General features: G+C 40.9%; 1 protein-coding gene across 4 annotated transcripts in view; it reads left to right on the plus strand.

The window, feature by feature from the left end:
- The window catches only part of LOC130917051 (roundabout homolog 2-like), a 796,933-nt gene that overhangs the window by 317,566 nt on the left and 461,821 nt on the right, over positions 1-17,546 (plus strand). Inside the window, exon 1 of one of the 4 annotated variants that reach the window (XM_057838105.1) lies at positions 14,281-14,900. The exons of the other annotated variants lie outside the window; for them this stretch is intronic. Within the exon in view, the coding sequence (XP_057694088.1) occupies positions 14,846-14,900 (55 nt within the window). The 5' untranslated portion in view covers positions 14,281-14,845. Of the gene's footprint in view, positions 1-14,280; positions 14,901-17,546 lie in introns of those variants that run through there. 4 annotated transcript variants of the gene reach the window in all.

Here is a 17,546-nt window from a genome sequence, read left to right on the forward strand (position 1 = left end):
TGGATGGGGCTATGTATCGCCAGATCTTGGCTGACAACCTCCTTCCTTCAGTGAGAGACCTGAAGATGGGCCGTGGCTGGGTCTTCCAGCATGACAACGACCCAAAGCACACAGCCAAGGCAACTCAGAAGTGGCTAACCCTAACCCCTAACCCTGCACGAAATTTACGTATTTTACAATAAAATGTAAGAAAAAAAAAAAAAAGATTTTCCCAGGGGGGCATGCCCCCGGACCCCCTGAGAGGGTCTGTGTTTCCCTTCGTACAGCGATTCTTGTGGGCTGGTCTGAGTCAAAGTCCAGGGCTGCTTTTTGGTCCCAGTCCGCCCCTGCTCAGGTGCGGCTTATAGTCCGAAAAATATGGTATATATTTTGGACAACAACGTTTATTAAACTGGAGAAACTCCATACAGGACTTCAATAACAGTAATAACAGTTATAGGTCATCCTACGAGTAAAACAGTAAAACACTGCCTTTTTTTACGTTCAGTACGTACGTTACGATATACGACAGAAAATGTTTTTTTTGATGGATTGGCCATTTTTAAAACCTCACAGATAAGTACGTCACCAAAAGATGGAAATAAAACAAATCAGTGCAGCGCAGTGGCTCCGCCCAGGGCAAACTATTTTTGACGGGGGTAACTACATTGGCACAACACCGGCGGGTGTACCAGATTCAGTGGATGACGTTCTTGGCGAAAAGTGTAGCTGTCCTAAGCGAATTCCCCTCAAGAATGATGGGAAACAAAAAACGCTTGTTTTCAACTTATTAATTAAAAAATATTCTTGTAAGTTAATTTTATTGTTGACACTGCGTTTCGGGGTCATCAACATGCAGCCCACCACCACAGCTTCAAAAAAATCCTAGGGGAAACCCTGTATTATCTGTCTAAATAACATTTTTTTTGCTTTTCTTGCTTTTACTATATGTGTAGAACATTACATCAGAGCTGAATGATCATTTAAGGATTTGTCTGGAAAACTACTTTTTATCATTATTAATTCCAATATTGGCTTGTTTAATTTGTTCCTTCACTACGCTTGTTACCCAAAACCCTCATAACTTGTAAATTTCTTCGTTTTATTATCAGTTTGACAGAAAATCTTAACTAGAATAAGTAACAAACAGATTTAGACACGTTTTGAAGGATCACAATTTGAAGGATCACATCCGTTACCTGTGAGATGAGTTTCGGCTCACAAGTCAAAGCATGAAACCAACCTGACAATTCCTCGTATCTTGAAAACCTCCAGAGTTAGGTTAATTGTAGGGCTGTCCCAAACGACTAATTTTCTCCCGATTAATCAGCCGATTATTTTTACGATTAGTCGACTAATCTTGTAATTAAAAATTTTATTTATTTTATTTTTTTACTAATTTAGCAATGAAATGTATGTTGACGCTTATCAATTCACAAAAACATTTTTTTTTTTTTACTAATTTAGCAGTGAAATTTTTGTTGACGCTTATCAATTCACAAAAACATTTTGGAACACTTACATTCTTTATTAAAGCACAAATAAACAGATAAATAACAATAATAAATCACAAAGAATGAGTTCAAATGCTGATAGAATTGAATGGAATGTAAACAGATTCAGAACACTGACTTCACCTTTCCAAAATGATTCAAAACAATTCTTAGAAAAATACCTAGATTTAATATTATAGTATATTGTATATAATAGTATTATAATAATTATTCATTGCCAATCAGACTTTTCATAAAGGTTGTCATTTTAAAGGTATTCTTAGTGTAGAATCTGAAGTATGTGGGATTAACTCCAGAAATTGTTATTTATATGACGAACATGACATGCTTTTATTTTGAAATGTTCAACGGAAGTACGCTCACTAAACCGCTAACTTATGCTTTACATTCCGCAAAAAAAAAACACTTTTTGTCATTGCATGTGGTGTCAGTAATAGTAGTAAGAGTAATTTTTCCTTTTGCAAATGCTGTTAACCAGCGATTTTTCATGTTTGAAGTGTCATCTTTTAACAGCAAGTTTTGGACAAGGCTGCCTGTTTTATAGCCGGCTAAAGTAGGTCGTCTTTTTCCCCATTCACCTCAATGTAGCAATGCTAACGTATATAGTGTTTAATATAAATTTGTTTTCTTATTTTGTATGTCTGAACTTTAATTCTACAGCGTGTTGATGACAGAAAAGAACTGGAGTCTCATATGCTATCAGCACGCACGCACAAATGTATGTACGCACGCGCACGCAGCGATAAAACGCAGCCGTGAAAATGACCGCCCTCATTTTTATTTACCATGCGATAAATGGAATCATTGCATATCGCGACAGGCTTACCAACTTCAATAAAACATATCATTAGTTAGTTAGATGGACTTACAATCTCCTGTCGTTATAATTCACGGCCGACGTGCAGCCAAGCTTGGCATTGAAGAGACAGGACACAACAGTGTACCCTCCTTTGTTTCTTTAAAAATAAGTCGATTTTTTTGGACTCTCTGGTGCGCTTTTTTTGGCTTTGTGCCGATTTCCCCGCTTGCATACCGAGCGTCCGACATTCTGAACTTTCCACGCATATATTTTTTTAACCCTTCATTAACCGTCGACGGGATGTTGTGCTCGTCGACGGATTTACGTCATCGTTTACGTCGACAATGTCGACTAGTCGGGACAGCTCTAGTTAATTGTTTTTTCAAGGCACCTTTTTATTGATAATTCCTTCTAAATATTTACAATTGTGGTTGCCCACAGCTTACATTAATAACATCTTTATTTGACTCACAAGATGACCAAAGACAAATGCGTATAGCCGACTGAAAATAGCTAGCTGCTGACTAACAAACTTTGGAGCAACTTTGTTGGCCTTAGTAGAACAAGCTGCAACATGCCACTGTGGAAACTTAACAGAGGAATCCTTGTATGCTTGTCAGAGCTGTTATTAAAGGCCACAGAAGTGGTTCCTCTCGCCAAAGCCGCCACTGTCATGTTGTTGCTCTTGTGTGTTCTTTATTGGGAGAGGATGATTTTCACAGCACAGCCCAGAGCAAAACCTCTTTGACTGCGGGGGTCTTTGTTCGACAGTATAAATCATAGCATAGCCACATCTAAGCATCTCAGTGCTGCTTCTGAAGCTCTTTGTCTGCGTTGACTTTTTTTTTTTTTAAGGGGCCTGAGCATAAAAGTGTGAGGGACCCTATTGGAATCGCCTCATTTGTAATTACTAAAACTCCTTTGGGGGGGCTAAGTCCATTAATAACTTGCATCGTTGTGGTCAACTACTAATGAATTAAGCAATTTGTGTATTTTTCCTTTTTTTTTTTTTTTTTTTGCCTCTTGAACTTATCCCTAAATGATCTTAAAACTGGCAAAACCTTGTCTAATTAGGGAAGTACAATGGCAAGATACAGTGGGGCAAATAAATATTTAGTCATTCACTAATTGTGCCAGGTCTCCCACTTGAAAATATTAGAGAGGCCTGTAATTGTCAACATGGGTAAACCTCAACCATGAGAGACAGAATGTGGGAAAAAAAATCAGAAAATCACATTGTTTGATTTTTTAATAATTTATTTGCAAATCATGGTGGAAAATAAGTATTTGGTCTATTCCAAAAGTTCATCTCAATACTTTGTTATGTACCCTTAGTTGGCAATTATGGAGGCCAAACGTTTTCTGTAACTCTTCACAAGCTTTTCACACACTGTTGCTGGTATTTTGGCCCATTCCTCCATGCAGATCTCCTCTAGAGCAGTGATGTTTTGGGGCTGTCGTTGGGCAACACGGACTTTCAACTCCCTCCTCACACCGTGGCATCAAAATGATAACAATAACGGGGAGCAAAAATCCCAGAACCACACGGGGGGACCAAGTGAATGACCTACAGAGAGCTGGGACCACAGTAACAAAGGCTACTATCAGTAACACAATGCGCCGCCAGAGACTCAAATCCTGCACTGCCAGACGTGTCCCCCTGCTCAAGAAAGTACTCGTCCAGGCCCGTCTGCGGTTTGCTAGAGAGCATTTGGATGATCCAGAAGAGGACTGGGAGAATGTGTTATGGTCAGATGAAACACAAATAGAACTTTTTGGTAGAAACACAGGTTTACGTTTTTGGAGGAAAAAGAATACTGAATTGCACCTTACCAACTGTGAAGCATGGGGGTGGAAACATGCTTTGGGGCTGTTTTTCTGCAAAGGGACCAGGACGACTGATCTGTGTAAAGGAAAGAATGAATGGGGCCATGTATCGAGAGATTTCGAGTGAAAATCTCCTTCCATCAGCAAGGGAATTGAAGATGAGACGTGAATTTTTTTTTTAGCATGACAATGATCCCAAACACACAGCCAGGGCAACAAAGGAGTAGCTTCGTAAGAAGCATTTCAAGGTCCTGGAGTGGCCTAGCCAGTCTCCAGATCTCAACCCCATAGAAAATCTGTGGAGGGAGTTAAAAGTCCGTGTTGCCCAACGACAGCCCCAAAACATCATTGCTCTAGAGGAGATCTGCATGGAGGAATGGGGCAAAATACCAGCAACAGTGTGTGAAAAGCTTGCGAAGAGTTACAGAAAATGTTTGGCCTCCGTTATTGCTAACAAAGGGTACATAACAAAGTATTGAGATGAACTTTTGGTATTGACCAAATACTTATTTTCCACCATGATTTGCAAATAGATTATTTAAAAATCAAACAATGTGATTTTCTGTTTTTTTTTCCCACATTCTGTCTGTCAGGGTTGAGGTTTAACCACGTTAGAAATTACAGGCCTCTCTAAAATTTTCAAGTGGGAGAACTTGCTCAATTCGTGGTTGACTAAATACTTATTTGCCCTACTGTATGTTTAAGGCTACGTCTACACTAGGACGGATAATTTTTTGCCTTGTAATTCAGAAAATATTTTATAACTGTCCGCACTATGTCTATGGTGCATTTATAAACGAGGGTGGCCATATTTTGATTTTCCAACAAAGAAGACAATCAGCCCCAAGATAGTTGAATTTTACTCGAAGTTCACTCAAAGATGCCTATATCACTTTAATATAGTTCAAATGTGCCTCCTCCATCTGGATAGAAAAATTCACCATTATAAAAAAAACAAAAATAGCCATATAGTATATAACCAAAGACATAAATTCAAATTCTCATAGGTTACGCAACAGGCTTATTATTATTCCTAAGAAAATAACCGAACAATTAAAAATATATATATATATATATATAATGCAGATCCAGAAGTCAACAGTTGCCGAAAAGTAAGTTTAGCAAGTCTACATTCCGATAGCATGTGAGCGGATGTTTGTTTGTCAATGAGAACTGACAGTTGACGCCAAGATAGAGCCAGTCTTTTACTGCGCACACATGCACCAATTTGTTTCCAAAGTAGAATAAAAGTATCTTCATCTTATTTACTCTTTTAGGTGCATGAGCATTTGACTTTCTACGTATTGATCGTAATAAAAGTCTTAACAACTGGGCAGGCTCTTTGGGAACACGTCACAGGAAGGACAGTACCTTAGTATTCTCTGCAAAGTGTCAGTCAATTTCACCACAGGCTAATTGGTCCAGTGAAAAATAATGAAAACAGGACATTTTCATAAATTTATAAAACCGCCCCGGAAAGAATGTGAAAAGTGGACATGTCTGGACAAAAAAGGAGGTTTGCCACCCTATTACAGCATAAATGCCCCGCTCCTACACGGAACGCCTGCATCATGCGCAAAAAGGAGCAATTTCGTGTGTGACGTCATCGACCATGCGAATCACCTCTGAATTTTTTGGAATTGTTCGATGTCTTCTATTCAATTCAATTCAATTTTATTTGTATAGCCCTAGATCACAACAACATTGTCTCAAAGGGCTTTGCAGAGGCAATATGATACACAATCAGAAACAGCAAATGAAGCAAGAAAGATGAATAAATAAATTCAAGTCCTGGGTTTCCTTCTCCGGACATATTCAAGCATTAGATTTCCAAGCTGTTTTAGTTGTAAAAAGAGGAGCAGAAAAGTCGCATTTGTACCATTCCCCTTCATTTTTTACAATGCCGTAATGCCACACATAAAATGGCAAAGGCGCGCTGTGTGACGTCACTTTCTTTGACTCTGATTAGTACACGGATACCCCGGCTACTTTAGGTGGTGCTTCCGTAGTTTATGAAATTACACGGTCCCCTACCCTGTGTCGTAAAATCTCCGGACAAGAGGTACATTTGTGCAGGCAACATGCCATATAGTCTGATAAATTGATCGTTTAAAGCCATTAAACGTCCTAGTTTAGATGTAGCCTGAGTCTTCTAAGACACGTTTTTATCTCGTCATCGTCATAAGAAAATTGTTCGTCGACAAAATATTTTCGTTACCGTCGTCATTGACGAAAACAATGTGTGTCAAAACCCGATCTTACAAGGAAATACAATACATTTCCATTTCATTATGCAGTAATCCCTCATTTTTCGCGGTTAATGGGGACCAGAACTCACTGTGATAAGTGAAAAACCGCAAAGTAGCGCCACACCCCCACCCCATTTTTTTTTTGGGTGGGGGGGTGCGCTACTTTGTGGTTTAAAAAAAAAAAAAAAAAAATGCTTTTTTTGTTTTGTTTTTTTGTAGGTTCAATGCATTTCTTCATATTTAGCATTTGAAAGAGATACATACAGTATAAGAAATGTTTTTTCACTTTTTCCCCAAAGTATAATAAACAAAATGTGTGTATATATATATATATATCTATATATATATATATATATTTCAATTTTTTAAAGCACTTCAAACGTAATAGTTATGGTGAGTTTTAAACATGTTACTGTCCCACCGAATTATTTTTTAAACAAGAATAAAGTAGAAAAATGCTTGGCTTTATTAAATGCTTCATTGAGTTTGTCCACTCAAATCCACTTAAGCTGCTCATTGTACTTACCAGGCATTAAAATCCCTCACCTCCATCCATCCATCCATCCATTATCTTCCGCTTGTTCCGGGGTCGGGTCGCGGGGGCAGCAGCTTTAACAGGGAAGCCCAGACTTCCCTCTCCCCAGCCACTTCAACCAGCTCCTCCGGCGGGATCCCAAGGCGTTCCCAGGCCAGCCGAGAGACATAGTCTCTCCAGCGTGTCCTGGGTCGTCCCCGGGGCCTCCCGCTGGTGGGACATGCCCGGAACACCTCTCCAGGGAGGCGTCCGGGAGGCATCCGAACCAGATGCCCGAGCCACCTCAGCTGGCTCCTCTCTACGCGGAGGAGTAACGGCTCGACGCCGAGTCCCTCCCGGATGACCGAGCTTCTCACCCTATCTCTAAGGGAGAGCCCGGACACCCTGCGGAGGAAACTCATTTCGGCCGCTTGTATCCGGGATCTTGTTCTTTCGGTCACGACCCAAAGCTCGTGACCATAGGTGAGGGTAGGAACGTAGATCGACTGGTAAATCGAGAGCTTTGCCTTTCGGCTCAGCTCCTTCTTCACCACTACGGACCGGTGCAGAGTCCGCATTACTGCAGACGCCGCACCGATTAGCCTGTCGATCTCCCGCTCCCTCCTACCGTCACTCGTGAACAAGACCCCAAGATACTTGAACTCCTCCACTTGGGGCAGGATCTCATCCCCGACCCGGAGAGGGCACTCCACCCTTTTCCGACTGAGAACCATGGTCTCGGATTTGGAGGTGCTGATCTTCATCCCAACTGCTTCACACTCAGCTGCGAACCGCTCCAGTGAGAGTTGGAGGTCACGGCTTGATGAAGCCAACAGCACTAAATCATCTGCAAAAAGCAGAGATTCAATGCTGAGGGCACCAAACCGGACCCCCTCAACGCTTCGGCTGCGCCTAGAAATTCTGTCCATAAAAATTATGAACAAAATCGGTGACAAAGGGCAGCCTTGGCGGAGTCCAACCCTCACTGGGAACGAATTCGACTTACTGCCGGCAATGCGGACCAGACTCTGACACCGCTCGTACAGGGACCGAACAGCCCTTACCAAGGGGCTCGGTACCCCGTACTCCCGGAGCACCCTCCACAGGATTCCCCTAGGCACACGGTCGAACGCCTTCTCCAAATCCACAAAACACATGTAGACTGGTTGGGCGAACTCCCATGCACCCTCGAGGACCCTGCCGAGGGTGTAGAGCTGGTCCACTGTTCCACGGCCGGGACGAAAACCACACTGCTCCTCCTGAATCCGAGATTCGACCTCCCGACGGACCCTCCTCTCCAGCACCCCTGAATAGACTTTACCGGGGAGGCTGAGGAGTGTGATTCCTCTATAATTGGAACACACCCTCCCTCCCATCCCTCACCTTTCGGCAAAATTCGCCATTTTGAAGTAAAAAAGGGTGACCTACGTGAATTGTGTACATCCGAGGAGAACATTTTTAGGGGCAGGGGTTGTAAGTCCATCTAACTAACTAACTAACGACATGTTTTATTGAAGTTGCTAAGCCTGTCGCGATATGCAATGAGTCCATTTATCGCAAGGTAAATAAAAATGAGGGCGGCAGTTTTCACGGCTGCGTTTTATCACCGCGTGCGTGCATACATTTGTGTGTGCGTGTAGATGACATATGAGACTCCAGTTGTTGTGTCTAGATGTTTAATGGTCAACAACACGCCATAGAATTGCAGTTCACACATATAAAATAAGGAAACACATCTATATTAAACACTGTAAACGTTAGCATTGGGACACTGAGACTAATGGGGAAAAAAAGACAACTTACTTTAGCCTGCTATAAAACATTGGCAGTCTTTTCCAAAACGCAAACTTGCGGTTTAAAGGTGACACATGAAAAATCGCTGGTTAACAGCATTTGCGAAGGAAAAAAAAGAAAACAAAAAACAAAACAAAAAACCAAATCTATTAGTGACACCACAAGCAATGATGAAAAGTGTTTTTTGCAGAGTGTAAAGTTGTTAGCGAACGTACTTCCGGTGAACATTTCAAAATAAATACACGTCACGTTTGTCATATAAATAACGATTTATATGACAAATTGGTAAAAAAAAAAAAAAAAATTAGTAGTCGACTAATTGTAAAAATAGTCGGCTGACTAATCGGGAGAAAATTAGTTTGGGACAGCGCTACTGGAACATATTTCCTCCACACCCTTCTCACCTTTTTCACCCCTGACCCATTTTCATGCCTGACTGACACACACACACACACACACACACACAATGAGTTGCCACAGCAACTGTTTAACAAGTTAAATGATGATTGACGCATGCGGCGCTTTTGAAGTCAGTGACTCTGGCAAGATGAAACACATCTGTCAATCATCATTAAATTTAATGAGCACCTCCAATGTACGTGCACTGCCTGACGAACAAAGAGCAGGGAGAGAGAGGGAGGGAGCGAGAGTGAGACTACGCGATTGGCTCGGGTCAGCTCATCTGTATTTATTTTTTTAATTGAAAATTGATGGACAGAGGGCGCGAAGTTTGAAGTGCAAAGTAGTGAGGGATAACTGTAATTTTTCCATTGCATTTTTGGGCCATTTTTCATTTTTAATTTTGCCGTTTTACAAACACCACAACAGATTTTATAGATACAAAAATCAGCTGATTGAAGGGCTCTTATTTACCCAATGACTATATGTTCTACTAATCAGTGGTGCCCGTTGAGAAAGCTAATACAAGTAACAATTTTTTATGACCACAAACGCCTTTTTAGCTCCACCCTTAAAGCAACACTTGGTGACTTTTAGGTTTTAGTCGATTTCAGTGAAGCTGGTGGACAAAAGCGGTAGTGTTTTGCCTTAAGGAAGACTGTGTTTCCCATGAGGACCTGTGCTGCGTTTCCCATGAGGAGCAGCGCACACCCGCATAGTGTCTTAAAATCATGATGGTCGCCTGCAGATGGATTAAACGTTTGTTTCCAGCAGCTGTGTGAAGGATGAAAAGGAATGAATGAATGAATGAATGAATGAATGAATGAATGAATGAATGAATGAATGAATGAATGAATGAATGGAATTTTGTTGTCATCATCATCGGTATCATTGACAATCATTGACAATTACAAAATGTGATATGATTTGCCCGAAGGAACTGAAGAAGAAGACAAGGGCGGATGGGATGAAGCATATGCTTATCAGTTTCCCGTCCCCCATACAACTAAAGACGCACATTCAGGCATGGTGTGGTATTTACAGTTATCCAGCTATTGTAGTCAGCTGGTCAAGACTCGTAATAGCTTGACTGCAATCCGAGACCCAGGTGTTGGCTATTTTCCCAGCTTTCTTAAGTTGACGTGCTTTTCTTGCAATTTCGGCATTTCGGCGACTCAAGTTGTCATTCAAAAAAATCTTCGACCCTTTCAGGTGGCGGTGCTGGTTAAGCAGGGCAGTCTTGGTCTTGTGGTCTGCCAGCTTCATGAGCACCGTCGCCGGTACTCTCCCCCCAGATGGGAGCAGAAGGCAGCGACGGATGTCCAGCGGTTCCATGTTTATTTCATACTCTTTCAGCTTAGCAATTGCCAGTTGCGCCACTGTGTCCCCTGGGCCAGGCGTCAGTTGTAATCCAGAAATGATGAGCTCATTTGCGCGTCGGCACTGGTCGAGATCATCAGCCAAAATTTCCAGTCTCTTGATGCGAACATCTCTCTCCTCAACCGTCTGCTTGAGTTTCTCGTTTTCAGCGCGAATTAACTGGAGCTCTCTGACAATTTCTTGATTCTGGTTTTGGGCCAGTCAAGGAGACCTCCAACTTCTGTATGGAGGATTTTATTTCATCGAAGTCTCCAGGTTTCACCAACTTCTGTATGGAGGATTTTATTTCATCGAAGTCTCCAGGTTTCAAATTCTTTGGAGCCATACTGGGAGTCGAGCTTGCTGGCCCTGAGCGCTTATCGGTTAAGATAAGAGTGCTTCAGGAGCTCAGAGAGTGAATCTGTACACGGTGAAGGCTGAGCAGCGAGAATAAGGTAATGAATCTAATTGTGGCTAAACAATAGCATGTGACCGTGTGGCTAATCCCCCTATCCTACCCAAACTCTTCAGCGCTGATGAGTTCGGTTGGGGGGAGTGGTGGGGGGCATCAACCCAGCGAGTGAAAGCTGGGCCAATGTTTATTCTGTATAACCTGGTAGCCGCCCTTTTTTTTCCTCCTCAGACAAAACTTTTTGTCTCTGTTACTCTGCCATCTTAGCAGAATTTGCACGAAAGCGTTAGCATCAACTTCTGTCTTTATAATAAATGGGGAAAAGGTGAAGTAACGTATGCTGTAAAGTAGTCAGCACATTTGTAGTTTTTTTTTCTGTGGCAGGGTTCCTGCCACCCTCCTCAAAGTTAATTAGTATCGGTGAAAGTGATATAGACCCCTTCAAGATATAAAAGAGTGTCGTTCGATTAGCTGTCAGTCGTCATATCATCACAAATGTGATGAAAATATTTTATAAAGGTTGAAAAGTTACCTAGTGTTGCTTTAAAGACTTTTTTTTTTTAGTTGTTGTAGTTGTAGTGAATAAAGGTGTCCTGTTGTGTATTTCTACATGTTTGTTTCAATAATAAGGTATATCATTAAACTATCAAATAACACCTCAACCATTAGGTTGAAAAATGAAAATGCAAAATGTTTGAATATTTTTGTCGTGTTCAAGGCCACCTCCCATTTCAGAATTGCAGCAATATTATTGCTAAGATGAAAGCCAAACATCTTCATTTTCATCACGTCTTGACTATTTTATGGCTAATCCATTGTGGTGGTGCTTTAAGGCAAAATCATTTAGGGGAAATCCATTATGTTGCTCAACAAGGTCACTGAAATATTCAAAACAGCTCTCAGTGTGATGCAGTGCAGCTCTACACCACAACGACAATAATAAACCTAATGCTAAGCTCGAACTGAACATTCATATTTTCATGAATATTTCTTTTTTAAAAAAGATCATTTATATAGTTTGTATAGTATGGAGGGGCGGCCTTGGGGGTTGTTGCTAATCTCACCAGTAGGGGGAGCTCAAAGTTCACTATCATGAGGAGGAGGTTGCTGGGCAGACCACATGCACCGCAGCCCTTCCCTTTTTCCTCCTTCCTCCCCCCTTCCTTCCCTCTCTGTGAACCTCAACAGCTTGTGTCACAACTGCTGCCTCAGTGTGTCAGTGCCAGCCATAAAGAATCATTAGAATAACGAGAATACTTTAGATTGAAATCCCATTGCATTGTTTTGGCATGGTTCTATTATTACTATTTTTTAAGGGGTGCGGGGTACAGAGGGAGGCTCTCTCTGGTCAGTCAAGTCATTAATTATTAATAATTCAAGATGTGCACATGATGAACAACATTATCACATGATAAACCGGTTTACATTAGCGCTAAAAAACTACTTTAAAAGCCAAGTTTGACCTTTATTGTAGTGTTCAGGCCCAAATGTAGTGTCCACAGCAAATGATCACTTCATATCAAACAAAAACAAAAAACAATTAGAAGAAGCAATGGTGCAAAAATACGGCTTTTATTCTTAAAACATTTCAAGGACATGTGTCTGAGTAAAATTGTATTTTCCCCTCTTTGTTTTGTTCTATAATTGCACTGAAAACACACACCCACATTCCAAGGTGTCGCTTTTTCACTCTAAAAAACAATTGGGTTAGTTCTTTATATGAAAAAGGGATTGACTGGCATTTTGGATTATTTGGAACCAAATTCTGATCACTTTTTGACCAGAAATTTGGTTGATAATAACACAAATTTGTTTACTCTTAACCCAAATGTTGGGGGGTGGGGGTTAATTAATCCAAGTTGTAGTTGGTTATTTTTTGACAAGCAGTTTGGTTGAAATTAACCCAAAATGGGTTATTAAAACCCGTTTAGGGGTTGGCATTAAAATGGATTATGGTCAAGGACGTAGGTTTGCATAGGGACGGTAGGGACATAACACTACCAACTTTCAAGGATGCTCAAATTGTCCCCACTGACTTTTAAGCAACCTTATTTGCATTATATAATGAGTTCAGTTATATAGATAATTTAGATCATCTTCCCATATGTTGTACGGATAGAATTGAACCTACCCTTATTAAGTGAATTGTTTTGATTATGTTCAGACTTAAATCTAACCCTTTGTCACTTGCTGAATGTTTTCCGAAATTTCCAGGTTCGCGGTGAATCAGTAACAGGCACACTTTTGCAAAATAGACAATGTTCATTGATTAGAAAATGCAGAATATATGAGATTTGATTACAATCCCACAAAAGCAAGCAAACAAGTATCAAAAACAAGCATTACAAGGGTAACGATGACGCTAGATCGAGTTTGTCAATCCCAGAATCCCCGCGAAACCGTTAAAGCACAACCAGGTGTTCCTTTAGCAATGAAAATCGCTTACCGTGACAAATGAGCGGAACCCAATGCGCCGGTAAGGCGGCGAAGGAACAAAGCCAGGCGATCCGTACGTGACCCGCTGGCGGACTTCCTTCGCCGCCTTACCGAGCGTTGGCTCCCGCTCGTTTGTCACGGTAAGCGATTTGGATGTGGAGGTGGGGAACACACCACTAATTTTGCTGCTGAAAGTCTGACCTGCATCAGAGTTAGCATCACATTAAACTGTGTGAATTTTATAATGTGCAAAAATCGAGTAGGAAGCTGCTTAGAGATAAGTGTCCTCGTGTATGTGTTTTCTACGTTAACGTTAATTAAATTGCGAGAAATGTAGCGATTTGAAGTTTATTTATGTGGTCTTAAAGCAGCCCAAAGTAGCTTTCATTTTTTTGTTGAGTTTGGCTGTGCTTGTGGACAAAAGCAGTAGTGTTTTACCTGAAAGAAGACTGCATTTTCTTGCTAATAAAATCTAGACATTTATTCTGGAAGTTTTCAAAATGTTTATTTAGTAGTTTGAAAAAATGTTTGAATCAAACAGTGTATCACCTGAACCAATACATATGAAATTTAGTATAGTATGTATGTAGTATGGAAATCAATTGATTTATTTTGCATTGATCATTTAGCTTATCAATTAATTAGGTTCATATTTGTGAGAAATGTAGCCCTGACACCCTTTCACCCAATCTGTTTGGTCTTATTAATGTCCCATCCCCAGCAAAAAGTGTAGGTCATGCTATTATATAGTCCCCACCACTTTTGAGACCAAAACTACGCCCTTGATTATGGTCAACAAATCATTCTACAAAATCAGCTGTAAGTAACACGTAAAACGTTTCTGAGAGTATATACAACCCTTTAAAGTCTCCTTTCCAAAGAAGATGGTCACAAAGTGGATTTATTAGTGTTAATCATCCCCCGCCCGTTACTGCTTCCCATCCCTTCCCCTGCTGGTGTGCGGGCGATGCCGGCTGCGCAAAGAGTGTGCGCGCTACGTGCGTCCAAGAAGGAGGTGTCGGCGGCACAAGGACAGGAAGATATGTTTTTGTTATTGTTGCTCTTCTGATAAGACTCACCAACACTTACCACCCTGTTTCAGCACTCTTCTCGCTCAGGAGGGATTCGTTTTCCTGTTGAAAAACTTGCTGTTGTCTTTGGGGAATGTTGCGGTTGATGCACGCGCTGTGCGTCACTGCACCCGACGTACGACGTCCGACGGCAGTAAGGTGTCCGGGGCGCGTGTGACGAGTGGAGCTGAAGAAGTGCATAAGCGATCGCGGTGCCTTGAGTGGACTTTTTCCAGTGGTTTGCAGGGCTCGCAGGACCCCGTGAGTATCTGGACCGAAACGGGACTCACAACCCGAGAGAGACGTGACTTGAGAGGAACGAGCCCTAGTAGCCGGATGACCTACTTTTTTCATGGATCATTTCGTTTTTTGAGGACACTAACTGTCGTTTTGTCATTTTTCACTCGGAATAAATCCACGCATTGTTAATTCCCCCCTACTGTTCAAGATTGGAGGAATTGCGCGCCAATCGTGGATGTTTTAATATGCTAGAATGAGTCCACTCGCGTTCATCCTGGTGGGTGGATTATTGTGCTTTCAAGTGGATGGTAAGTTAAACACGTGTTTTTTTTTGTTTGTTTTTGTTTTTTTTTTGTTTTTAAACCCAAGGCTACTTAGAGACAACTATTGGTTTTGCTTAATGTCTAAAAGTTTGTAGTTCTCCCTTGTAAAATGAGACACCATGTATGAAATAACCAAATTCTTCCATAACTCAAATGACAAAATCAGAATTTTGCATTCAATCGTATTTTTCAAGGTTAAAGTAATAATTCTATTATAAAAGTCAAAAAGTGATGTATATGATTATACTAAAGTGACAGAATGGACTTGAAAATAATCAAATTTAAAAGAAAAACTCTAAGCAAAAACAAGAACTTTTTGTCTTTGTCATGCAGGGCCAACATTTTAAAATTAAAACATGAATATAAAGTGTAACTGCTGTTGAATATGATGATGATGATGGTGGTGGTGGTAGTGAAATGCAAAAGAAGGTTGTTTGAACCTGTTGTGAATACTGCATGGATTTCCACTATTCGAGAATACACTGTACACTGTTTGGTCAATATCACTTTGCCTCTGGGATATAACCATATACAGTTTTTCTGGTATTTGAATTATAATAAAATTGAAAGCACCTCTCTGAAATCTGGATGGGCTCACGGTGGAATGAAGGCGTTGTCAACTGCTGGTGATATGTGCCGTAGACTGCTATGTGATTTCATGGAAAGAACCTGTGACTATGAGGCTTGATTTTGGCCAAATTTGTCCCAAGTGGTTGTTTCCTCAAATTATTATCAACTATAAACAGCTAATTGAATTTTGTTTCAAATCTTCCATGGTCTTTGTACTGATAACCCTGCCAAAAATCCACCCATGTTGGCTTTTGAACCAGCAACCCCATGACTAGAACACAATAAATGCATCAAAACCTTATCCCCTCTGAGTCAAAATGGATTGGACGACCATCGCTGTCGATGGCAGGCAATGATAAAAACTGGAAGGCTGACTCAATGGCTTTGAGGTTTTTCTACTTTCTGGTGAGGTGATTCATCTTTTAAGTATATGAAATTGTTTATATTCTCAGCCGGTGGAATTAAGGCGGTGCCTATTTGTTTACTCCGTCGTGATTCACGCTTTACCGAGACCTTAAGGGAATGAAACCATGACTCACACAGGTGGTCTGAATGACGTCGACAGCGGGTTTTATTGCTTTTTAAAGACTTTGAAGTCACATTGAGTCAACTTTATCGCCAGCAGCACCTTGTTGCACAAACACCTGCTTTCAAAGAGTCCAAATAGCTGGTCAGGCGCTTCTGTTCATACAAGCCAACGGTTCATGCAAAGTTTTTTTGTTGTACATTGAATGCAAAATCCCGCTACCCGTCAACGGCTGCTTTTGTTCATCGCAGCTGCTTCTACACTTGTGTTTGTTACGATAAAGATGGATTGAGGAATGTTTCTGTCTTTTGTCTACGGAGTCCCCAAAAACTCTAGATGCAGGATGCTCTCGGATATTTCGGTTAATCCTAACCAAAAAAATTTTGCATAGGGCAATAGGGCTCAGAAATACAGTATAGGAGACCCACCCTCTCTTGTACTTTTTCTCGGGGTTCTTAGTGCTGGGCCACCGGTTGCTAAGCAGTGGGCCTATGGCATTGCTCGTCACGGTGGATCTTCCTAATCACGTGCCCCCTCTCCACTCCACCCCCTTCCATCCTTTTTTTAGAGGTAATCTGAGGGGTCTTTGGGAGGGGCTTTCCCCTCTAAGAGTCCACTTAGGCAGACAAAAAAAGGGGTCTGGAGTTGTATTCTCCAACAACAAAGCCAAGGCTTGTGAATGGCGTCAGGCGCTGTGATTAACACACGGGGCGAGAAAAGGTGAGCGAGAGATGTTGTTGTGACTCAAGAAGGGGGTGTACATTGTAAATTAATGGGTAGGGGCGGGGCTTATACATCGTCGACGTTATCCATGGATGCTACGTAAGAGACGTTACGTTTAGGATACGCACGTTAGTTGTGTTATAGTCGAGTTTCGCTTCACTTGTTAATTCCTTCGCTGTCATTGGCGGCAATATTGAATGAACGCATACTGCCAGTCAAAATGAATTCAACTTGGGGTGTAAATCACCAATTTCATGAAAATACGATTAGGGCTGCAGCTATCGATTATTTTAGTAGTCGATTAATCGATAAATTAGTTCGAATAATCGAGTAATATGAAATCAAATATGAAAATACCTGAGCTGAGCCTCAAACAGTATAAAAAAAACATAAAATAAATGAGGATCTAAGTACCACAAAAGAACAATTGCCCAACTTGCATAGCAAAAGTCAGCTATCTTAAATGCTATAAAATGCTTTTTATTTTTTATTTTTTTGCAATTCTCTTAACAAATGGTTCAAACACATATTTTAACAAAAAAAAAAAAAAAAAGGCTAAATATACCTATAAACTAAATTACGAATGCATTAAAAAACATTAGCTCAAACAAAAAAAACTTAGCGTATGTTGGTCTTAACAGGGAGCAGCTGGATTCAGCCATGTGAAATGAGTTATGTCATATTCACTGTTGCCACTACAGGGCAGCGTATCCACCCAAATCAATAAAACTAAATGCAAGCACTTTCAAAAGAAACCATTGCAACGCCACTTTAATTAAACAAATACTTGAAGCAGCAACATTTAATGCGAA

The sequence above is a fragment of the Corythoichthys intestinalis genome, chromosome 6, assembly GCF_030265065.1.
Source record: "Corythoichthys intestinalis isolate RoL2023-P3 chromosome 6, ASM3026506v1, whole genome shotgun sequence".
In the NCBI taxonomy this organism is placed as follows: domain Eukaryota; kingdom Metazoa; phylum Chordata; class Actinopteri; order Syngnathiformes; family Syngnathidae; genus Corythoichthys; species Corythoichthys intestinalis.